Source organism: Anabrus simplex, chromosome 5 (genome assembly GCF_040414725.1).
Source record: "Anabrus simplex isolate iqAnaSimp1 chromosome 5, ASM4041472v1, whole genome shotgun sequence".
Lineage (NCBI taxonomy): Eukaryota > Metazoa > Arthropoda > Insecta > Orthoptera > Tettigoniidae > Anabrus > Anabrus simplex.
Genome location: NC_090269.1, coordinates 113024521 through 113049866, shown reverse-complemented (window position 1 = coordinate 113049866; position 25346 = coordinate 113024521). Strand labels below are relative to the sequence as shown.

Here is a 25346-nt window from a genome sequence, read left to right as displayed (position 1 = left end):
CATGTTCAAAACTTCATGGGAATACGAATGATATTGTTCATTGAAGACATGAACGTGGTTAGAACTTTAAAACTTAACCACAGAAAATAACCTTTTCAGCGTGTCGGACAGAATTAGGTACGGGCCCGACCTCAGAGATCAACTGCTAGTTTGCGCAAGTGACAGAAGAAGACTAACTGATGAAGCTCCTAGATAAGAACTGCGACCATTACAGGGAGGTATAGAGACGATCAGCCCTCTGAATGCTGAAGCCTTGGGGTTACTGCAAAATTTCATACTGCTGGGTCTCAGAGGCCAGCCGGACTGTTGTAGGGTTACTGACGACGTTGTTAGTTTTCTCCGAACTTGTTTCTCAGTACTGTATCTTTAAATTAACAATAACATGTTTACAATGAACCACCACGGTTCACTGACAACGATCTCGTCCATCTGTTCACTTCAGAGGCGCCAGCGCCGAGGATTCTCCTTAAAACTTGCCCACCCAGCTTCATCATAGAATTGTTCTGTCTGTGATTGGCTGTCGTTCATTCTCAAGGAGAATAGGGGAATCACACGGGGAATTCGCTTGCTAATCTTTCCTCTTAGACTTGTTAGGTCATCGGCTCCACGTTAATAAACCCGCCAAGCAAGTTGGTATAAAGGGACGAGTATTCTGCTGTAACGTTTGTGAGTCCACTCCACTCGTGAACTAGTCAACGTGTGGTAAGTATCTGTGATGAAAGTATTTATTAGGTTATAGAGTAGTCCTACTTATCTCTTACTGCTATTTAAGAAGTAAATTATTATTATTATTATTATTATTATTATTATTATTATTATTATTATTATTATTGTACCACCTGGTAGTCATGATCGTTAAGACGTTGAAGTCTTAAACGGTCTGACTCCGTGGTTAGCCGGTTCGAGTCCCGTTGGTCGAAGAAATGTTCACCACTCGTTTGTTGGCCGGCAGGGTAGTCGAGGTGGTGCTATACAATGTCTAACCACTGGATTGCGTGCAAAACTCTGGATTCAATTCCAACCCTCTCCACAGTGCTCATATGGAGTGAGGGCATATGACGCTGTTGATGGTGATTCGTCCGTCGGATGGAGACGTTAAGCCTTGAGCAGACTCCTGGGTGCTATTCGACAGGAGTAGGCTAAGTGCCGGCACCGGGTTTCGCCCTTTCACATTCACTTCATCTCATTAACCCCTTTGATGGGGTTGCCGTCAGGAAGGGCATCCGGTCATAAAAACAAACCACGACAGATTCATCCCACCTCATACCCGAGCCCGTAGAGAAACGGGACAAGGGTTGGACAAACATTATTATTATTATTATTATTATTATTATTATTATTATTATTATTATTATTATTATTATTATTATTATTATTATTATTATTATTATTATTAAATACACGTATAATAATAATAATAATAATAATAATAATAATAATAATAATAATACCGAACGGAGTAGTCGCGCCTGTTAACGCGCTACTGCTATGGAGCCGAGCTCTACATTCCGAAGATGCGCGACTTCGAACCTCACTGTCAACTGCCTTGAGAATGTTTTTCCGTGGTTTCCCATTTTCACTTCCAGGAAAATGCTGGGACAGTACGTATTCATAGGTCCCAGCCGATTTCTTCCACCTCCTCCGCCAATTTCATTCCCCATCATTCATTTCACCTCCATTAGCTCCTCGGCTGACCTTGTGAGGTTGGCATCAGGAAGGGTATCTTTTATTGCTCGTTGCTGTACGTCGTACCGACACAGATAGATCTTATGGCAACGATGGAAGAGGAAAGGCCTAGGAATGGGAAGGAATTAATTAAGGTACAGCCCCAGCATTTGCCTGGTGTGAAAATGAGGAAACCACGGAAATCAATCGTCAGAGCTGCCGACAGTGGTGTCCGAACCCACTATCTCCCGGCTGAGAGCTCACAGCTATGCGCTCCTAACCACACGGCCAACTCGCCCAGTAGGAAGGGTATCACCAAGGAAATTGGCCGCATAGTTTGCGTCACGTATTTGTGAGCTTGCATTCGGGAGAAGTTGGCTTTGAACCCCACTGCCGACACCCCTGAAGACGGTTTTCCGTGGTTTCCCACTTTCACTCCAGACAAATGCTGGGGCTGTACCTCATTTAAGGCCACGGCCGCTTCCTTTTTATATTTATACATTAGGCCTACTATATATATTGAAGTATTTTGTCCAGGGACTAGTCTTAGAAGTTTCGCGGGCCACCAATTGAATAGGCCTGTACACGAATTATACTGTACAGGGCTCGAACTAGCTCATTATACGTGTATTTAAATTATAAGCATGACCCCAAATTGCACACTAGAAATGTATCAGACTGATAGGTATAATTGCCAACGTATTAATAATAATAATAATAATAATAATAATAATAATAATAATAATAATAACCAAACCAAACTCCATGGTGCAACAGCCCTGAAGGGCCTTTGGCTATCAAGTGACCGCTGCTCAGCCCGAAGTCCTGCAGATTACGAGGAGTCGTGTGGTCAGCACGACGGATCCTTTCAGCCGTTATGCTTGGCTTTCTAGACCGGAATAATAATAATAATAATAATAATAATAATAATAATAATAATAATAATAATAATAATAATAAGTGTTTGCTGTACAGACCTGAAATGGTTTCGTGAAGTGAGGTTGGACTTGACGAAGATGGGGGTTCCGGAAGATTATATCACGGACAGAAATCAATTTAGACAATTCGTAAAAAAGTCGCGTGGTTTCAGGAGACTGGGGTCCGACTCGTTGGCTGAATGGTCAGCGTACTGGCCTTCGGTTCAGAGGGTCCCGGATTCGATTCCCGACCGGGTCGGGGATTTTAACCTAAATTGGTTAATTTCAATGGCTCGGGGACTGGGTATGTGTGTGGCGTATTCAACATTAGAAATCATCCTAGGGAGGGCCCTCATCTTCACAGACATACAGGTCGCCTAACAGGCCGTCTACTAGAAAAAGACCTGCACCAGGCCTCTCCGTAGGCCATACGCCATTATTATTAGGAGACTGGGGAAACGCTAATGAGAAAAGGGAGGTGCTATACGGAAGAGCATACGAAGGAAGCTGGAGAAAGGATCAAAATAAAATGGCAGTGAGTGAAGGCAGAGAAGGCTAAAAATATTGTAAAGATTTTCAAAAGTGGTGCATAGACGGCCGAGACGATTTTTTTTTTTTTTTTTTTTTTATGGTTTCAAGTTCCAAGAACTTTTTAGGGACTTTAGAGACGTCGAGGTCCCGAAATTTTGTCTTGCAGGAGTTCTTTTACATGCCGGTAAATCTATCGATACAAGCCCACCGACTTGGCCTCAGAAGGACAGAGTTCGACTCTCTGAGTCATTCAGCCGGGCGATTACAAATTTGAGTCATAATCAAAAGACCTGAAGCTTTTCTTTTTTCAATTGGCTTTACGTCGCACCGACACAAATGGGTCTTATGGCAACGACGGGATAGGAAAGGACTAGGAGTGTGAAAGAAGTGGCCGTGGTCTTAATTAAAGTACAGCCTGGTCTGAAAATGGGAAACCACGGAAAACGGCCTTGACGACTGCCAACAATGGGGCTCGAACCCACCGAATGCAAGCTCACAGCTGCGCGCCCCTAACCCCACCGCCAATTCGCTCGGAACCTGAAGTTCGAATAGTTAATGTGCCTTGTTTCTTTCTTTTAGAATGCATATCATGCTTATCAGATTTTTGATCCTCGCTCTGCTGTCGATCGATGCCCGCCATCTGACTACGGCTTCAGAATGTAGAGCATCCGATATGAAGTTGAGGGTTCAAACCTACAGGAACGAAACAGGCCACTGGATTACTAAGGTAAGTGAAGAGCTTCTAAATGATAGATAGATAGATAGATAGATAGATAGATAGATAGATAGATAGATAGATAGATAGATGGATATGCCTCTTTATGACATGAATGTTGGAATGGGAGTTGGGAGTGTGGGTAACACCTATAGCTGGAATAACAGAATGAGCTGCTTTGGCCTGGATGACAGGGAAAGAATACTGCCTTTGGGATGGGTTGCCAGGAGCACATTCGTAATCCGTGTACGCTCCAGGGTTGGATTTTCCCGCGGACGCAACGAGGGATCCTACCTCTACCGCCTGAAGGGCAGTGTTCTGGAGCGAGAGATTTTGAGTTTGAGATCAGCTGGGAAGGAGGACCAGTACCTCGCCAGGCGGCCTCACCTGCTATGCTGAACAGGGACCTTGTGGGGGATGGGAAGATTGGAAGGGATAGACTATGAGGATGAAAGGGAGCGGCCATGGCCTTATATCAGGTATCATCCCTGCATTTCGCTGGAGGAGAAGTGGGATACCACTTCGAGTATGGGTGTGGTGGCAATCGAACCCCTTCTACTCAGTTAATCTCCCGAGGCTGAGTGGACCCCGTTCTAGTCTTCGTACCACTTTTTAAAATTTCGTAGCAGAACTGGGAATCAAACCCGGGCCTCCGGGGGTGGCAGCTAATCACTCTAACCACTACACCACAAAAGCGGACATGGATATTTCTATGATGCTTTAAATCTCAAAAAAATGTCTGTCAGAATTTTCGGCAACTAGTGGCTTGTACAATAAATGCTGCATAAAAAGTAATGGTTCTCTGGTTCCTGGGCGAAATTATAGTCGGTCTTTGTCTGTCTGTTAGATCAGCAGCCCAGAGGCTGGTTGGATCTTCAAATAGGCCAAAAGCTATGCAGTTTTAGGGAAACCGCAAAAACCAATGGCAGAGCCCAAACGAAGCGTACTAGGGAAGATGAGGAGTGAGGTAGTTTGCCACTATTTTCCTCACTGTGCCAGAAAGTGTTATTGTAACATGACTGAATGTATGAGCAACAGCTTTCAGAACAAGATGCACTGGTCGTCATTCATTACTCAGCACCACCCACACCCCAGCAGCTTCCATATTGTCACAGCCATGGATGAGACTGGGACTTCAGTGGAAGCTACACTTTGCTCTGGCCTGTGCCAAGAGACGGATACAAAAATACTGCATCTATCAAGAAATGGCAACAGGCGGTAGTCGGTCTTTTTGACCCAATATTTTCCGTCTAAACCCTCAGGGCTTACCTTCATTCATATTATTCTCTATAGCAAGCACGTCAAGGTCGCAAGCTGATAGTTGTGCGTGCATGAGAAACAGCTGTTATGACAGTTAGCCCAGGACGTTATCAGGTAGCGCAAGCCTGGAGGGGTGTACACGCACGCACAAATGGTGTCCCGACATAAACAATCAACACTGCCCCACTCCAGTGCTGAAAAGAAGTGGTTTTCCGTGGTTTCCCACTTCTCCTCCAGGCAAATGCCGGGATGGTACCTAACTTAAGCGAACAGCCGCTTCCTTCCCAGTTTCTTGCTCATTCCTTCCAATCTTCCTATTCCCCACAAGGCCCCTGTTCAGCATAGCAGGTGAGGCCACTTGGGCGAGGTACTGATCCTCCTCCCCAGTTTTATCCCCAGACCAAATGTCTCACGCTCCAGGACACTGCCCTTGGGGCGGTAGAGGTGGGATCCCTCGCTGATTCAGAGGGAAAACCAACCCTGGAGGGTTTACAGATTAAGAAAGATGTTTGACATAAAGAAGCGAGTTCATATCTTCTGCTGGACGTACGGTCTGCCGCGAGTCTGTCGGCTAACATGGCACCGCTGTGGTCTGCCGCCAAGATAGGATCAGTGTATTGTGTGTACTCATAGTTGTATGCAATGAATGTCCCTAGCCGAGAAAATGGCAGCTTTTCATAAAATAAGTATCTTACTTTCAGACATGAAAGGTGATAATAGGCCTATTGTTTTTTACGTCCCACTAACTACTTTTGGTGGTTTTCGGAGACGCCGAGGTGCCAAAATTGTGCTCCATATGAGTTCTTTTACGTGCCAGTAAATCTACTAACACGAGGCTGACGTACTTGAGCACCTTCAAATACCACCGGACCAAACCAGGATCGAACCTGCCAAGTTGGGGTCAGAAGCCCAGTGCCTCAATCGTTGAAGCCACTGAGCCCGGCTAAATGATTCCACCTCTAACCTCACCTCATTCCCTTCCCCTCACACAATTTAAAAAATGAAGTTAAATTTTCATATTTTACTTATTTTGAACTGTGAATTCGAGAAGTATGTTTCTGTTATCCCACTGTACGATGTTATTAGTTGAAAGTTTTGGTATACCGAATAGTAGCCTATACGGCGTGTATTATCGTGTTCTCTGAAAGTAATTCGTAATTGTAATTTACAGCTAAATGTGGACAACAGTGCTCCGTCCACCCTGGAACAAGGCCAGTTACAGACTGGACATTATACCATCGATGTAGGCCAGAGTACAAGTGGATGTGACGCAGCCAGTGGGTCCATCAGCCTATCAACCACTATAATAGGTGAGTAAATATTCCTAGATTTTATTTCATCATATGTTCGGCTCCATGGCTAAATAGTTAGCGTGTTCTCCTTTGGTCACAGGGGTCCCGGGTTCGATTCCCGGCAGAGTCGGGAATTTTAACCGTACTTGGTTAATTTCGCTGGCACACGGGTTGGGTGTGTGTCGTCCTCATCATCATTTCATCCTCATCACGACGCGCAGGTCGCCTACGGGAGTCAAATCAAAAGACCTGCACCTGGCGAGCCGAACTTGTCCTCGGACACTCCCGGCACTAAAAGCCATACGCCATTTCGTTTTTTCATTTCATCATATAATGTTGAGTTCTAGGCGAAGTTCGAAGTTCTGTTAATGCTGATATCTAGAAGTGCTAAAGGGAACCCTTTTAGATGGTGTCTAAGGCTGGATTAATTTTGTCGGATGACGTTCAGATTGTGAGTAATGATTTGTAACACGAGGACAACAACGTACCGGAGGAAATTGCCAAGAACGTTTTACGGCTACTCCAACAGCGCAACAGCCCCGAAGCGCCTTGGTCTACAAAGCGACTGCTGCTCAGCCCGAAGGCCTCCAGACTACGAGTTGTCGTGTGGGCAGCACGACGAATCCTCACGCCGTTATTCTTGGCTTTCTAGGCCAGGGCTGCCATCTCGCCGTCAGATAGCTCCTCAATTGTAATCATGTAAGCTGAGTGGACCTCGAAATAGCCCTCAGATACAGGTAAAAATCTCTGACCTGGCCGGAAATCGAACCCGGGGTCTCCGGTTGAAAGGCAGGCACGCTACCCCTACAGCACGGGGCCGGCTTACGGCTAGTCCACAAGAGATAAATTAATGATTTTTTTTCTTTAAATCAGGAAAAACCGCTGATTTTAGTGTTAATGTCTGTATAATCTCAGCAAAACATTTTTCGAACGACAATTAGCTGAAGTTCACGTATAGCAGATTTTGCAAGTGGCAGTCAAATTTGGCAGGTTTTGCATCTGCATCGGCGGCCATCTTGATCGCGTTCTGATTTACAAAACCTGAAATTTGACTTTCATTTGTAAAACCTGCCAAAGAGTTATAGCAGGTCTGCTTTTTTCCTTATCTACAAATTTTGAATTCATTTTATGTGTTACAAAATGCGATGATCTAGAGAGCCGCAATTTTTGCTCACTCTAAAATATCTATTGTTCGGGCGGGATCGAAACCACGAACCGAGGACCATGAGTCGGACACACTCCAGGCGATTCATTGAGACAGTATTCATCCATTACAGAGTGTCTTTGTCAGTCTTTGTAGAAGTGGAGCAGCCGCTGAATGTGTAGTAACCAAATTGTTCTCTAAAATTATCAGCTAATAATAATAATAATAATAATAATAATAATAATAATAATAATCGTATGGCCTCAGCTACCGTGTGCAGACATTTGAATTTGACGCCATCTGGCTGTCTGCTCGTCAATTTCGACGTTCCGTTTTACTCTAGGCCCCCACTAGATGGCAGACCGAGTAAACCGAAACTCTCTTGGGCGTCTATGGCTGAGATTAAATTAATTTTGTCGGGTAAACACCAAATGTGTCACCAGAGATCTTTTACATGCCGACATCGCACGACATGGAGTGTCGAATGGACTTTTTTCCGCCCTTCAAAAATCCGACTACCTCTGCCGGGTTTGAACCCGCTATCTTGGGATCCGGAGGCCGACACTCTACCGCTGATCCACAGAGGCAGCTATTAGAATGGTATCCCTTCCTTATCCTTTTAGACACTGATTTGATCAGCCTATGAATCGTATCTATATATTTAAAAAATATGAAAACTTAAGTCAGTCAGTCCGGCCATTCTATCCGGTCGATTTCACTCATATTTTTTAAACTGAAAGGAATTCACGCACAGATTTGTCATCAGGTACCATAAATCACTTAACTTCCGCCTTCCTCAAATTATTTGATTTTTCAATTTTTTGTCTCTTTGAAGCAATCCTATCTTTGGTTCTAATTGAGGTACTGAGTTCGTTTTGACCTAAGAACACTCAGTGGATCAAGCTCTTTTATTTCAGCTCTTAACTATTGGTTGATTCTGACAAATACAGTAGAGACAATACACGACACTGAGCGAGATATCGAGGGACAGCTATTGGAGCTCACTCTATCGGATAGACCTGAACGGTACTCATTCTGTCATAAGAGCACGTGTATTTTTGTGTGAAGTTTTTGGTGTTATTTATGCGTTTTCAGTGAGTTGACATAATTAAATAGTAGCGTGTGTCATTCCTTGATATCTCCTCTCAACATGAGGGGAAAGGTATGTGCTGTGTTTGGCTGCAGTAATTACGAAGTAGAGAAAAATGCGCGCTCGTTCTTCAGGTTCCCTCGTGACAAGAACACGTAAGTAATATTGTGTTTGCATATATATTCTTCCAGTGACAGAGATTTTTATAGTACTTCATAATCTTCTGACCTGCTCGACCCATGTTGTAACGGGCTTAAAATATAATACGCATATTTTATTCTGTAGTGCAGCAGTTAACCTTCAATACCGATGTTTTGTTGTAGGTGCGATCTGTGGGTTTTGAAATGTCACAGAAGCGATTTGGATAAAGTGTACAAGAAAGAAGGGACGTTACGCTTGTATAAGAATTATAAGATCTGTTCAGATCATTTCCAGGCCAGCGACTTTAAAAATCCTCGACTATACAGCCAAGGGTATGTTACATTTTTACTCTAATTGTACGTAAATATTCCTCAAAGCATCACTATCGACAACATTTTCTAACTTTTCTTTCTTTTATCCCTCTTCTCAGATTAAAGCCGGGATTTTATAGATTTTCTTTCTGTTAGTAGGCTTCATGTTAAGAGGAAAATTGTCCAGCTATTAAATGTTAATTCATTGCATCATATGTGTAAGGAATGTGCCGATATTTTTATTGACCAATGTCTTAATGTGATGATACATTGTTTTTAAATGAGGAAAAAATACAAATCCAACCATAAGATTTCAGGCAGGTATGCTAAAGCTAAAAAAGTAATGCATAAATGAAAGATCAAGCCATTTCACAGCAGTCCATTTCACACCTTGTTTATATGTCTAATTTCAGTCTTTGAATAATAACCTTTTAAATAATTCTTCATTCATTTATCCAGAATTGCTTTAGCAACTTCGAAGTTAATATCTCAATACCACTGTCTTTCTAGACGTAATTTATTTATCCATTTCCGTATATACATTTCCATTGATATTTGAATTTAGCGCGATTTGTTCAGGTCAAGTCACTAGGAGCGTCACCGTCGAATTGTCTCCCATTTTAGCAAGGCGAAATCCGTAAGTGTCGTGTATTGTCTCTACTGTATTTGATTCTGAGGAAAGTTATGAGTGCACATTCAATTTGACGTCTCATTTCTTCAACATTTTTTCTCATTGAAGCAATCATATATTTTGTTCTAATTGTGGTACGCAGTTCGTTTTAATCTAAAAACACTCAGTAGATCAAGCGCTTTCTTTTGAGGTAATAAATACTTAAATAGGTAGATTCTGAGAAAAGTTATGAGTACATTTGTCTCGATGACGAAGATCTTTGAAGGACTTTTTAACAGTTCGGCGCGTAGTGTTGTTCCAAGGAACGTTTAATTCAATTTCTTTGTGTGGCGTATTTTCAAGTGTTTTGTTGACATAATATTACATTCTCTTATCATAGCAGATCATGTGCTTTATTTCATTAACTCGAAACTTTGCAAATACATCCGTGAGGATAGTAACGAACAACTTTGTACACTGCGGGCGGAGCGGGAAACTGCTAGTTATACATGAATTCAGACTTGTTATCTTCATAGAACTGCAGTCGATATAATTAGCGAGAGAAATGGTGTCAAATTTTCCTAAGGGAAAATCAAATGGCCAAATGTTTTATACAGGGTTTCTCATATAAACCCATACCGAATGCATGGTGTTTGTACTCTGAGCTACGGCAGCGTCAGTATGGGAAGCGGGCCCATTGTTGTTGACTTTGCAAGCAGCTTGCACGTGTTTGACCTGGCAAGCATGAGTCGCCATTCTGAATGTCAGCTGTTAACATGGTGCGGCACTTCTTAACGGTCGTGTGAACAGTCATAACTCTCGCTATTGGTGTGCAGAAAGTCCTAATGGTGATTATGATGTCCCTCATTATGACAGGAAGATTGGTGTTCGGTGTGCTGTCAGTGCAAGACGAATAATTCGGCCGTTTTCTTTCCAGGCGACAGTAAGTGCAGATAGGTATCAAGATGACATATTGATGCCGTTCTTTCATCAGTTAACGGAAGAAGAATCGCGTGGGTGGTTTCAACAAGATTTAACCACTGCTCATACAGCAGAAGATCCCCTTCTTACAATCTCGGAAGTGTTTGCAGACAAAGTGATCAGCGCTGGACTGTTTCCCCTCGTTCTCCAGATCTAACAGTGTGTGATTTTTATTTGTGGGGTAAACTGAAAGGAAAAGTGTGTCGAACAAATCCTTACATATTGGAGGAACTGATACAAAACTTTACGAATGAAATTAGAAACATTACAGTCGCAGAACTCACTCGCGTTAGCCAGAATGTGGTCACCAGATACAATGCCTGTATAACCTAGGAAAGATGATACTTCCAGTATCTTTTATAAAGTAGGATTTCATATACAATTATATACACGCTTAAAGCAAGGCGGCCGCGCGCGACATAAGTTCGGGTGAACCAGCTGCCGTACCGCAGAGTAGAAACACCATGCGTTCGGTCTGGATTTATAAGCGAGACCCTGTATGGTTCTCGGTTATGGCCAGCCTTCAACGGCCGCTAATTTCAGTTGACCACCAACCATAAGACAGACTATACGGTTGCGGACCAGCATAACAGTTTTCCGTAAAAATGATCCGAAAGTACAACAAAAATAAGGCTAAAAAGAGATTACAAAAATACAAACAAGAAATTCGGATGTTGTCATTTTTATCAACATTAAGATTGCGCATTATCGAAGAGTACGAGGATGCGTTCAGAAATCTGTATGTAACATTTCGGGAGTCATAGGCATAAATATGGAAATCGGTAAAAGTATGCATGTCCTCTTAAAGTGCATTTTAGTTATTTTGAGTCTCATAACCATGACCAGGATTTTGAAGACTTAAACATTTTTGAAAAATAATCATTAAAATGACGGTAAAAACCAGTAAACTGATCCGAACTTTTAAAAGGACATATAAATTGTAAATTAAATGTTACTATCAATGCCATTCGAACTGGTATAGCGCATATTTACGTTGTTGTTGTTGTTGTTGACATAATTTCAACACACAAGCAAATGCAAACAGACGGAGTCATTCTATACTAACTTAAATTTAATGGATATTCTTCTTCTTCTGCCGTTTCTCCCACACCTGTGCGGTCGCGGGTGCGAACTGTATCGCACATGTGGATTTGGCCCTGTTTTACGGACAGATGCCCTTCCAGACACCAACTCTATGTGTAGGGATGTAATCACTATTGCGTGTTTCTGTGGTGGTTGGTAGTGTGTTGTGTTGTGTGAATATGAAGAAGAAAGTGTTGGGACAAACACAAACTTCCAGTCCCCGGGCCAGAAGAAATAATCAGACGCCATTAAAATCCCCGACCTGGCCGGGAATCGAACTCGGGACACTCAACATAAATACTGGTTAACATTTCAGCCCACTGTTTAATACTGCAAATTCAGTTTTTCTGTGATGTGGTCGATTGAGTCGGTAAAATCAGAAGAACAAGACAAAACAAACAAAAAAGTCTTAATGTTGCGATAATATCCAATACCACACTTGTAAATGCTTCAAAGTCCTCAAACATGTGAGAAAATTACTCAAATGTCGGCAGCCCTGAAAATGGTTTTCCGTGGTTTCCCATTTTCACACCAGACAAATGCTGGGGCTGTACCTTAATTAAGGCCGCGGCCGCTCCCTTCCCATTCCTAGCCCTTTCCTGTCCCATCGTCGCCGTAAGACCTATCTGCGTCGGTGCGACGTAAAACAACTAGCACAGAAAATGACTCAAAAAGTATAAAACAGGCTAATTAATTCCATAAAATGACCAAATAATTATGTATAAGTTTAGAAAATTATCTGAAAATACAAAATGAGAAAAAATGACCTACCGGGCGAGTTGGCCGCGTGGTCAGGGACGCGCAGCTGTGAACTTGCATCCGGAAGATAGTGGGTTCAAATCCCACTGTCGATAGCCCTGAAGATGGGTTTCTGTGGTTTCCCATTTTCACACCGGGCAAATGCTGGGGCTGTACCTTAATGAAGGCCACGCCGCTTCCTTCCAACTCCTAGCCCTTTCCTATCACATCGTCGCCATAAGACCCATCTGTGTCGGTGCGACGTAAAGCCACTAGCAAATAAATGATCTAATAAATGACCTTTTCTACAATGTGGGAACTATGATCAGGATTTCTATAGAAGTTAACAATGTCTGTTGTGTCCGACTCGTTGGCTGAATGGTCAGCGTACTAGCCTTCGGTTCAGAGGGTCCCGGGTTCGATTCCTGGCAGGGTCGGGAATTTTAACCAGCATTGGTTAATTTCTCTGGCACGGGGGCTGGGTGTATGTGTAGTCTTCATCATCATTTCATCCTCATCACGACGCGCAGGTCGCCTACGGGAGTCAAATAGAAAGACCTGTACCTGGCGAGCCGAACATGTCCTCGGACACTCCCGACACTAAAAGCCATACGCCATTTCATGTCTGTTGTGAACCAATTAAAAGATGACAGGTCATCAAAGTCCTAGCCGTGTTCATAATCTACTTGTTTGAGAGATTTAAAAGAACGCCTTTTTCTCTATATCATAAATGATCAAAAGGACAAAAAATCTCAATATTGAATGTTTTACCGCAAGCCGGGTGTTTCTCACCATAACTTCAATTGTTGCATATTATATTTATTTTTTAATTTATGTTACTTGGAAAGTTTGTCTGACTCCTTGGCTGATTGGTCAGCGTTGAGACCTTCGGATCAAAGGGTCCCGGGGTCGATTCCCGGCCGGGTCGGGGATCCCAACACTTTCCTCTTCATATTAACACAACACATTACACCACCAACCACCACAAAAACACGCAATAGTGATTACATCCCTACACATAGAGTTGGTGTCTGGAAAGGCATCCGGCCATAAAACAGGGCCAAATCCACATGTGCGACGCAGTTCGCACCCGCGACCCCACCGGTGTGGGAAAAGCAGTAGAGGAAGAAGAACATGATATTAATTGGGAAGTTTATCATTCTAAACCAAACAGTTATTTCATATTTTGTACGGCCAGACCTGTGATCCACTCATTGCCTGTTTCCGTACAGCTCCTCCTGCATTGGCTGGACCAGGGTATGAGAACATCCCTGGAGTCGGACGATATAAGTTCCACACCACACCCCAGACATGGACCGATGCTCGAGCCGCGTGCGCCAGAGAGGGAGCTCATCTGGCTGTCATCAACTCAGAGAGGGAGTCTGATGTTCTGAAAGAGTTATTTGCCCTGAAACCAGAGAATACGTTGAAATCGTCCAATAACAATTACGCCTTCATCGGATTCCACGATAGGTTTCAAGAAGGATACCATGTAACTATTTTTGGTAAGTACGATTATTCAATACACATGCCAGAATTAAGCTAAATAACTTTTTCCAGAGGAACTTTGTCCATGGAATGGTACCCCTGCGTTGTCAAGAATGTTATTGGAGAAGTTTGTACAGTTTGAAAATATCTAAAAACCGAAAGTGTTCAGTAAATGAAATCAGTCGCCAGTGAGCTGCATTTAGGGCATTCCCTATCTGTTGTATGTCTAATCTTTTCTTAAATAATTGCAAAGAATTTTGAAATTTATTGAACATATCCCTTGGTAAATTATTCCAATCCTTAACTCCTCTTCCTATAAACTAATATTTGCTTCAATTTGTCCTCTTGAATTCCAACTTCATCTTGATATTGTGATCTTTCCTACTTTTAAAAACATCTCTGAAACTTATTCGTCTTCTAATGTCATTCCACGCTATCTCTCCACTGACAGGTCGGAACATACTACTTAGTCGAGCAGCTCGTCCCCTTTTCCCCAAGTCTTCCCAGCCCAAACTTTGCTACATTTTCGTAACGCTACACTTTAGTTGGAAATCACCCAGAACAAATCGAGCTGCTTTTCTTTGGATTATTTCCAGTTCTCTTTAATGGGTTTTTCTTGATTGTTTCACTCCTAACTGAAATGGGTTGATAATAGAGCAGTTCAAGCAAGAAAGAGGTCATTGATATTTTGGAGGTCATCGTTCTCATAGATTTTGGTTGCCACGGCTTCATTAAAATCATCCAGCATTTCCTTCGTCTTCTACTTATTTATCAGTCTCGGTAAGCTGGGCTTGCTCACCGGTACCAAATGTCGGTATTCGATATATGTGTGCTCAAAGACATGTTATACGTTGCCTACTGACTAAACGTCCTCTGTGAATCTTTCTGTTACTATGCGAAATTGTAAGTAGGTACGATAGAGGTATTTGTTAATTTTGTGTCTTCCCCTTTCGGAGAACAATCATTGAACGAGAAATGCAACCATGCAAGCTAAGGGCGCCAATCTTTAAGTTGATGACTTAAAGATAAAAATTTATAATCAAGCTTGGACGGACTCTTATCACAGGGGTGGGGTGAAAGTGCACTAATCATTAAGCAGGAGAATTAGAAATCAAAAGGCTAATTAAGGCAGATTGATTAAAGTGAACTAGAAAAATACTATTTATTATATTGAATATAAATGACGACGGTTTAACGAGAACTGAATTTAAAATAGGAAATGAATTTAACAAAAAGTTGAATGACTCTACTTCGCGAAAACTTGCAATATTTTTAACTCGCTTGCTCACCATGTAGTCTTGTTCTGCTGGTCCTTGGAAAGCTTCCATCCTTGTAGCTGGAACATCACCGGTCGTCTTTGAGATATCTTCATCTGCAGCTAAGTACCATTCCTGCCTTGCTAAGTGCACCGACCACTAATTGGAAGATGGCTTCGACACTAACACTCCCTATTATGCTCTATCCCATATATTGGAGATGAGCCCTAAGTCATAGTTAGAAAAACCTCCTTGGGTTATGTGGAGAGGATACTCAATTAATAATCCTTCCAACTTTACTGAAAATGTGCCCTGAAGTTTCATTTCTATCTAGTTTAATACTACCTATTGTCTTAGACTGGTACAAACCGGTCTAGTAGCCGAGCTGTATGTACTTCCTGATGAGAGTGGCTATACACCCCTCATTCAGAAATTCCTAATTACCACGTCGTGGTAACGAAGTAATTAATGTAGAAGTGATAAACTATCACACTAGTCCACTATGGTACAACAACCATAAGACAAGTTCTCAGACCTACAGCGAATACAAGATCGAAGAATCAAGAAGATTAATAATAACGAATGCAGAATGAAGCCAAGAGCTCCAACACGCCCTTTTATAACCTTCTCTGGCTCTAATTACAGGTCGCTACACGTGGTCCAATCAGTTGACACGTCTCTCCCCACTCCAGATATTAGAGTTGATGGGTCCCAACCAAGATCTCAACTGTTCTTCTATTAGCCCTTTCACTCAGTATCCATGGCAACATGACGATCCTTTGAAAATATAGGCGGTGATCAGTTTGAATTATTCTGGTCGAAATACGGTAGCTGTCGTTACAACGCTTGAACACGTGCTCGCTTTTCCCAGAATTTGATGTCTAAATTTGTCCTTCCTTCTTCCTCGGTGATGTGGCAAGATAGAGGAAATCTACTGCAAGTTAAATTTAAAGGAATGTCGCAAGAATCTAAGTGAATATTAGGATATTCAGCCCTCGTTTACAAGTCGTAGTTACAAAGTAATGAAATGATAGTGAGCAAATGATCAACCATGAATTATAATACAATTACATACCAAGATAAATATCATGACGTTAAATTCCTGAATTAATTACACATAATAAAATTAACATAATTACACTGTGACGTCTGGAAAGTTACATACGCCCCCATGAGTTCTTAACAAATATCACATGAGTTGAGAACTCACACACTTACTCCCACATTGACATGAAATACCTCTATTACCTGCCCATTACGAGCGACATTATTTTCATACAATTAATTATATCTCACTGTCTCCATCTCACTCTTAGACTGCTTACCATTGCGAATGTCTGTTATTTCAGTTCATCTTGAGGTTTAGATACTAAATTATGCCCAACATGAGCAACTTTCCATTTTTTTAAAAACAAGATTATCTTTGAGAATATAACATAATATATATACAATTCAGATTACAAACTCTCCCGAGTGTCTATTAGTCCTTTTACTCTCCATCTTTCCGACATTCTTTGCTAGATAGCAGTAACACGTTCTCTTCCAATCTTTTACATTAAAACTATGGAAAACAAATCATACAACCAATTCACACCTTAATCACTCTCTCGAATGTTTCAACCTTATCTTGAAGCAGGATGCAATACACTTCACACGAATACACACGCGATTTAAGCTCACGGTAAAATTATTGCAAGTTAGAAATGCACATACGGGAAGATTAATTATTTGCCGTCGTCAGCTTTCATTAGCCTTCGGTAACATCTCAGAAAACAGATAAGATATAAAATTTCATGGCCTCACATACAGAAAACAGATGATCTATTGTCAATGAACGAGCGTAAATCTACCGCTACACACAAACACCTCCCTTGTTTACAAACACAACTAGGAAATACCACCACAATGAGAGGTAAACTCATTCCGTCGTAGTCTGACATAACAGGTAGCAACTTCCCCGAGTTACTGACCTATATCTCACAATCCAGTTCAGCCACCTCACACGACAGGTATCTCCGTAAACTACTGTTATATGAACCATTCACTACGCTCTCGCATTCAATACACAGATGTATTGATCCATCACACTTAGGTACAACAATTAAGGGATTAACGTATTGACTGTTTGATAATTCAATCACATCGTCTGCTAACATAGCTTGAATTTGATCCTCTACGGCTATGGCATATTTGTGTGGTATCGGATACCGCGGTCCGCTAAATGGACTCTTATCCAGCACAGAAAAAGAATGCTCGTACAGATGGGTAACACCAGGTTTCTCAGAGAAAATCTCCATGTGTTCACATAACACTTCAAAATAACTTGTCCTTCTGGACTTCATTTAACTGATTTCTACTTACGGCTTTTTTCAAGCCACATATTTTATCCTCATTAATCCACAACTGGCACAACTTTAGGCCCTCACTAGCCTCTTCATTAACTTTAGAAACCTCTCTCATTCTCCACACTGTACTACCTTCCGTTTTCCTATCAATTTCCTCCTCAAACTTGACCTTGATATCCTCATTATTCCACCTCAAATTTAGCACTGAATCGTTGTAATTTAACTGAGCCAATTTTAACGTTAACCAGTCAGATCCCAAGATAAGATCAAATATCAAATGCGGAATTACCAAACATATCTGAACGCTAATAAAATTATTAATACAGATCGGAACAGCTACTTGTTTACAAATTTGCTTAGACCTCTTTCCAACAGCCGTAATGATGAAAGTAGACTTAACAGGCATTTCCTCCAACTGAATACCCTGTTTCACTAATGACTCATACCACTGAGAACTAATACATGATATTTGGCTACCAGAATCAATAAAAACTTTAACCCACGCCCCCCAAACTTTCAATTTAACAACGGGATTGACTACTTTATTACTTGAATCTCCATTATTCTGCTCGGGTTCATACAACAAATCGTCTCTAACATCTAGGTCATATGATAACCCTTTCATGACAAGACACTTCGCTACCTTCGTACTAGGCTGGAATTCTGACCTAAGATTACAGCCTCTAGTTAGTTTAAAGGTTCCCTTTGTGTATTGACGTTGGACTCATTAGTACATTGCTCTGGCCCCAGTTGGGAATTTCCTGTCCTATATTCAGGTGCTCCGCTCCTACTGTTATGCTGAGGTCTGAACTGATTGCGAGCTTCGTGATTCTGTGTTCTTCCGTTATGTCTCATTCCGTTGTGATGACTAAAGCTCTGTATATTCTCCGTTCTACTCCTAAGGTTACCTAAAGCATCAAAACTGCCTAGTAGGTTCTCCATCTCCTGAATAGTACCAACTCTTTGCATGCAGGCCGCTTCTCTCACCCTGTCCGGAAAATGTCTCAAAAGTAGTCTTACTACATCAGACCCCTCGGTTATACCATCTAAGTTCTGACAAATCATGACATGGGCCAGGAAGTATTCGGTCATAGTGACTCCCTCATGCTGTTTGTACCTCCCAAATACCGCCCTTTCTCTCTCCCGAGCTTGTATCGCTTCATTCCAGAATTTCTCTCTAAACTTATTTCTGAATTCTTTCAGGTTCGTCATCGTTTGCCTATATACCATGAACCAAGACCGAGTTTCTCCTACAAAAGCATTGTCAATATTTTCCATAACGTCTTCCCAGTCCATAGACCCTTCCTCTAGACGCTTTTCAAATCGTTTTTCTATCATCTTAAGGAAATCTAGCGGGTTCGTTTGTTTCCCATTAAATTTAGGTAGTTCAATTTCCCTAATGTAGCTATTTCCTAGACATTGCTTTCCCGTGAAAACCTGTTTATCCTTTGCCACCTGTTTTAACTGATTTTCTGCTTTCTCCATCCGGCATTCTACATCTTTGTCTCTCCTATCAATTTCGCTCTCCAAATTAACCTGCTTCTCTTTCAATGTCCTAATTTCAATCTTATTCTCTTCAGCTATCGCAAACCTTTCTTCACTTGCCCGAGTCTCATCTTCTATTCTAAGCTTTACTGTGTCTATCTCTTGTTGGACGTGGTCTTTGAATACCCGTATTTCCCCTCTTTGAGTCTCAACTCTCTTATCAATACTAGTGACCTGCCTCATTACTTTCTCCCTAGTAGAGTTGTTTTCCTTCCCCATTAATTCCAACAACTCACTCCTCTGCTCTACAAATTTCTTTTCTACCTCTTGTTTGTTTTGCTTAGTTATCTCTTTCTGTTCCTCTATCTGCTTGTTAAATCTTTCATTTTGTTTAAATAATTCTTGTAACAGTTTGCTATGTTCGTCCATCCTTTTATTATCTTCTACCTTGTGTTCATTCAATGCCTTACTTAATTCTCGTTTAGTTTTTTCTACTTCATTTTTGATTTCTGATTTAGTTTGTTCCAATTCCTTTTTTATTTCAAATTTATTTTGTTCCATTTCATTTTTTATTTCAGATTTACTATCCTCTATTTTACTTGACATTAACTGCATCATTTCCATTAACTGATCATTATTATTACTTTCATTGTTAGTGTTTACTTCCGCTTCGCTCCCCATCCTACTATCATCTGACTCCATACCGACTTCTTTCTGTTTGCCTTCACTCTCCATACTACTTACACTTCTATCTTCAATTTCCTCTACTAGACTGCACAACTCTTCCTCTGAACTCAATACGTTATTGCCTTTTATCGCCCGTCCACTGCGCAACATCCTCTCCTCTTTCGTCTGATCAGCCATGACCCTCCCCACAATCAAACACTCCTAATGCAACGTGGATATCCAAATTTTGCCCATAATACGAATTCTGATATCGTTACTGTCATTAACTGCTCCGTACTTAATGATTTTCTCGCCCTACGTTGGAGCGGCATTTATGTGACTTCCACTTTCGGAGAACAATCATTGAACGAGAAATGCAACCATGCAAGCTAAGGGCGCCAATCTTTAAGTTGATGACTTAAAGATAAAAATTTATAATCAAGCTTGGACGGACTCTTATCACAGGGGTGGGGTGAAAGTGCACTAATCATTAAGCAGGAGAATTAGAAATCAAAAGGCTAATTAAGGCAGATTGATTAAAGTGAACTAGAAAAATACTATTTATTATATTGAATATAAATGACGACGGTTTAACGAGAACTGAATTTAAAATAGGAAATGAATTTAACAAAAAGTTGAATGACTCTACTTCGCGAAAACTTGCAATATTTTTAACTCGCTTGCTCACCATGTAGTCTTGTTCTGCTGGTCCTTGGAAAGCTTCCATCCTTGTAGCTGGAACATCACCGGTCGTCTTTGAGATATCTTCATCTGCAGCTAAGTACCATTCCTGCCTTGCTAAGTGCACCGACCACTAATTGGAAGATGGCTTCGACACTAACACTCCCTATTATGCTCTATCCCATATATTGGAGATGAGCCCTAAGTCATAGTTAGAAAAACCTCCTTGGGTTATGTGGAGAGGATACTCAGTTAATAATCCTTCCAACTTTACTGAAAATGTGCCCTGAAGTTTCATTTCTATCTAGTTTAATACTACCTATTGTCTTAGACTGGTACAAACCGGTCTAGTAGCCGAGCTGTACGTACTTCCTGATGAGAGTGGCTATACACCCCTCATTCAGAAATTCCTAAGTACCACGTCGTGGTAACGAAGTAATTAATGTAGAAGTGATAAACTATCACACTAGTCCACTATGGTACAACAACCATAAGACAAGTTCTCAGACCTACAGCGAATACAAGATCGAAGAATCAAGAAGATTAATAATAACGAATGCAGAATGAAGCCAAGAGCTCCAACACGCCCTTTTATAACCTTCTCTGGCTCTAATTACAGGTCGCTACACGTGGTCCAATCAGTTGACACGTCTCTCCCCACTCCAGATATTAGAGTTGATGGGTCCCAACCAAGATCTCAACTGTTCTTCTATTAGCCCTTTCACTCAGTATCCATGGCAACATGACGCTCCTTTGAAAATATAGGCGGTGATCAGTTTGAATTATTCTGGTCGAAATACGGTAGCTGTCGTTACAACGCTTGAACACGTGCCCGCTTTTCCCAGAATTTGATGTCTAAATTTGTCCTTCCTTCTTCCTCGGTAATGTGGCAAGATAGAGGAAATCTACTGCAAGTTAAATTTAAAGGAATGTCGCAAGAATCTAAGTGAATATTAGGATATTCAGCCCTCGTTTACAAGTCGTAGTTACAAAGTAATGAAATGATAGTGAGCAAATGATCAACCATGAATTATAATACAATTACATACCAAGATAAATATCATGACGTTAAATTCCTGAATTAATTACACATAATAAAATTAACATAATTACACTGTGACGTCTGGAACGTTACAATTTCACTTGCCCAGTTTTCTCGTGTTCACCTGTGGCCTGCTGGAGTGATATCCTCAGCAACATCTTCAGCAGCTGGGTTTAGAATGTGTGCTGGTGAAGTTCTCACTTCCGATTCCAGTCCGTGTCCATTTCTTGTGGTTCCATAGAGTGAGGTGCTGCTTCAGCATCATCCATTCCAGACTGGCCATAAAACGTCGGTTCTGTAAAACGTCGGTTCTGAAGGATACGAGTCCGCAATACCCTATCGCCACAAATGATTTCATCATTTTACTTTACTTATCCTCCATTATAAAGCAAAATGGGTGAGCGGGATAAGTTCCTACTGGCAGGGCTCCAACCCCTACAAGCACAGCCGCCCCCAGCATCGGAAACAGACTTGTTTGTACTTTGATTGCTCTCACAAAGCTGGAGACTGTTTTTGTCGAGGTTTGCTCTTTTAGCTTTTGATATTCCCCTGTTAGACTTCCAAGGAAAGAGATGTGTCTTGGGTGGCCCTAGCAGGAGCTTAAACTCCAGCCGTCACAGCGATGAAGATCACGTAAACACACAAGCCCCCTCGCCCGCATGAATAACAATCGTCAAGGTGGAGATGCTGTCTAGAGAATTATTATTATTATTATTATTATTATTATTATTATTATTATTATTATTATTATTATTATTATTATTATTATTATTATTATTATTATTATTATTATTATTATTATTATTATTATTAGATAATTCGCTGGGATCATCAAGGACCACGTTAAGTCTTGTTGCATTTGACACTGAACTTGGCCTTCTTTAGAGCCCAAATTTCCCTCATTCTTTGTGAGTGGGCCTGCTTACGCTCCTCTGTCCTTCTCTTCAGTTGCTCGTCTCGATTTAGCCCGTTCGTCAATACTTTCTTGCGGAAGCGATCTCTGTTAAGGGCGTCTTCAGCTGAGATATGTAGCATTTGCAGGTCTTCTTTGGTATTTCTAAACCAGGGAATTGTGGTTTTGGGGTTTGAATAAAAAAAGTGAAAGGATTCTTTAGTTAACTTTCTCCCGTCCATTTTTGTCAGATAACCGTAAAATCCTGTCCGTCTTTTTCTGATTGTGTCTGTAATTTTCTCTATTTTGCTGTAGACTTCCTCGTTGGATCTCTTTTGATGGATTCCATTTCTGTACTTTGATCCCAAGATTCCTCTCACAATGTTGCGTTCTTTTTTCTCCAGTTCTTCAAGGAGTCCTTTGTTGGCATTTAGAGACAGGGTTTCGGCTGCATATAGAACTACTGGCTTCAGAACTGTTTCATAGTGACGTATCTTGGTGTTTTGGGAAAGGCATTTTTTATTGTAGATTGTGCGGGATGTTTGGTAGGCTATTCCCAGTTTGCGTACACGCTCCTGAAGTGCTTCTTTGTCCAGTCCATTATTATTATTATTATTATTATTATTATTATTATTATTATTATTATTATTATTATTATTATTATTATTATTATTATTATTATTATTATTATTATTGCTGTTGTTGTTACAGGTCAGCCTATCAACGAGACTGGGTTTACACGATGGTCGCACTCGGTACAGCCTGACAACGCAGGGGGTAACGAAAATTGCGGCTCCATCCACCGGAACGGCGGCCTCAATGACATTACATGCAGTTTGAAGCTGACTTTCTTCTGCGAGCAAGAGTTTTGGTGACAGTGTTGACTTTAAACTCACCTTAGACTTAATATTTATATGGAATTATTGTGATTTCCTCTATCCGTCATAAAGAGATATCTGAGGGTAATTATGTGACGACAAGGCATACGCCTTACACACAGACGAAGACTGGAGTACTTTTTACAAATTAGTCATTTAGAGTGAAGTTTCTTTTGATTGAGTTTACATGCTCAAGGCTGTACAAAGCAAAATAAAACTCAGACTGGATGTCCATTGGTGTTCGTTTATGAGTGGTAGGTTGATGTTTGTATATTATATCCTTGAAACTACACGAATTAAAATCAACTATGTAGGAAGGCATTTTTTATGAAAAAATAAAAATAAAACAATTATAAGGCACTGCGAACCTCAAATCTGCAGACGTAATACAGTGGCAAGGAAGTCGACGGTAATGGGAAGATACAACAATCGCTACCAACAAGTAGCTCAACTACTCCGGATACTCAAATCATCCCCCCCTCCCTTGTCACCTATCGGACTGAAGCCTGGACCATTAAGTAGATGACCGCTAGCGACTCGATGGTCTGGAAATGACCTGCTATAAATGGATATCCCAAATTTCCTGAAACAGCTCGGTATCAAATCGAAACCGTCACCACTGCATTCCAGCAATAGGGTACCTCAGATATTACAGACATAGCCAGAAAACTTGAAGCCATGGAGAAACTTAAAAGTAGGCGTTCGCCGACCAAGAAATAGAGTATCAACTCGATGGGCGGATCAACAAAGCCCAGTGGTGGCTTCTACTCTGAAAAAATGATTAAGGGTTAAAATTAGAGATGGCTGAAAAATAACGTAGCAGTTACTTTGTCACAGTTACATGCCTGTCACTGTTACAGATAAAAAGAGGACAAAAAATAACCGGTTACCGAGTAACGACAACAGAATAACGTACTAGTGAAAGCAGTTACTGCGAAGTGGGAACTGTCACTAGTAGCAGCTTACAGACACAGAATGTGACCTTCAGGGTTCAGATAGTACGCATGTCTTCCAAGTGAGAGCGCTTTCGTAGGAAATTGCTTTTTAAGTCAAAAATACTACAAATAGTGTATAATATACTGTATAGTGTATTTGCTGCTGTCATCTGCTAACCAAAGTGTAAACTGTAACCACATATTAAACTGCTCAGGGTTAATCGTTGACTCAGACATCGCGCAGGGATATCTACATTATAATATTATTATAAATTTCACCCGTATCATTTTTCTTGTAGCATAAATAAATTAGTATGCTAACTTCCCATACTGATATTATAGATAACATAACATTACTTCATTTTACTTAATCGATCCTCTTGTACCGGTTTGTGTCGAGGTTTGGCAGACAGATCATCATGTTTTCTTGTATTCTATCCTTGATCGAGGCATTGTCAAACTCACTCCTCTAAATTTCAGAAAAGACGCTATGTTGTCTTCTCATTTCATCCACCGAGCTCGATAGCTGCAGTCGCTTAAGTGCCGCCAGTATCCAGTATTCGGGAGATAGTAGGTTCGAACCCCACTGTCGGCAGCCCTGAAAATGGTTTTCCTTGGTTTCCCATTTTCACACCAGGCAAATGCTGGGGCTGTACCTTAATTAAGGCCACGGCCGCTTCCTTCCCACTCCTAGGCCTTTCCCGTCCCATCGTCGCCATAAGACCTATCTGTGTCGGTGCGACGTAAAGCAACTAGCAACAACAACAAAAAAAATCATTTCATCCTGTGTCTGCCTCTCGTTAACTTTATAGTAAACAGGAAAGCGTGTTTTGCTGCACCGATCTTCAACAGTGTAGCGATGCGTGTAACAGTGGTCTCATCAGTTGGATTGCTACACCTTTCCAAGACGCTGGCGGCTAGTGCGCCGTTCAGACACCACTTCAAGCCTCCTATGTAGACGAATTCAGTGACGGTGCACTAGGGGGAAGCATGTGCCTCCACTTGTATAAATGCCTGCTACACTGGGGCGAAACGTTGGTAATTTCACGGTTGAAAAAGCCTAAAGTCTTATTGAGCTTAATGTTTTAACATTTGCAATCGATGGAATTAAATTATGGTTTCCTTCTAGGAAACTTATTTTTTTATTAAGGGTTCAACCGAAAAAAACAAAATATACTTCCAAAGAAGCTAAATTATTTC

The 25346-nt window shown here is 41.2% G+C and overlaps 1 protein-coding gene across 1 annotated transcript; it reads left to right on the top strand.

Moving 5' to 3' along the window:
• Positions 1-555: 555 nt before the first annotated feature.
• Positions 556-23445, top strand: LOC136873827 (hemolymph lipopolysaccharide-binding protein). Its single transcript, XM_067147087.2, has 5 exons — positions 556-702; positions 3693-3840; positions 6260-6398; positions 13711-13983; positions 23045-23445. Exons 2-5 carry the CDS (start codon positions 3694-3696, stop codon positions 23206-23208), a joined length of 723 nt encoding a protein of 240 aa, XP_067003188.2. The 5' UTR covers positions 556-702; position 3693; the 3' UTR covers positions 23209-23445.
• The last annotated feature ends 1901 nt before the right edge of the window (positions 23446-25346 follow it).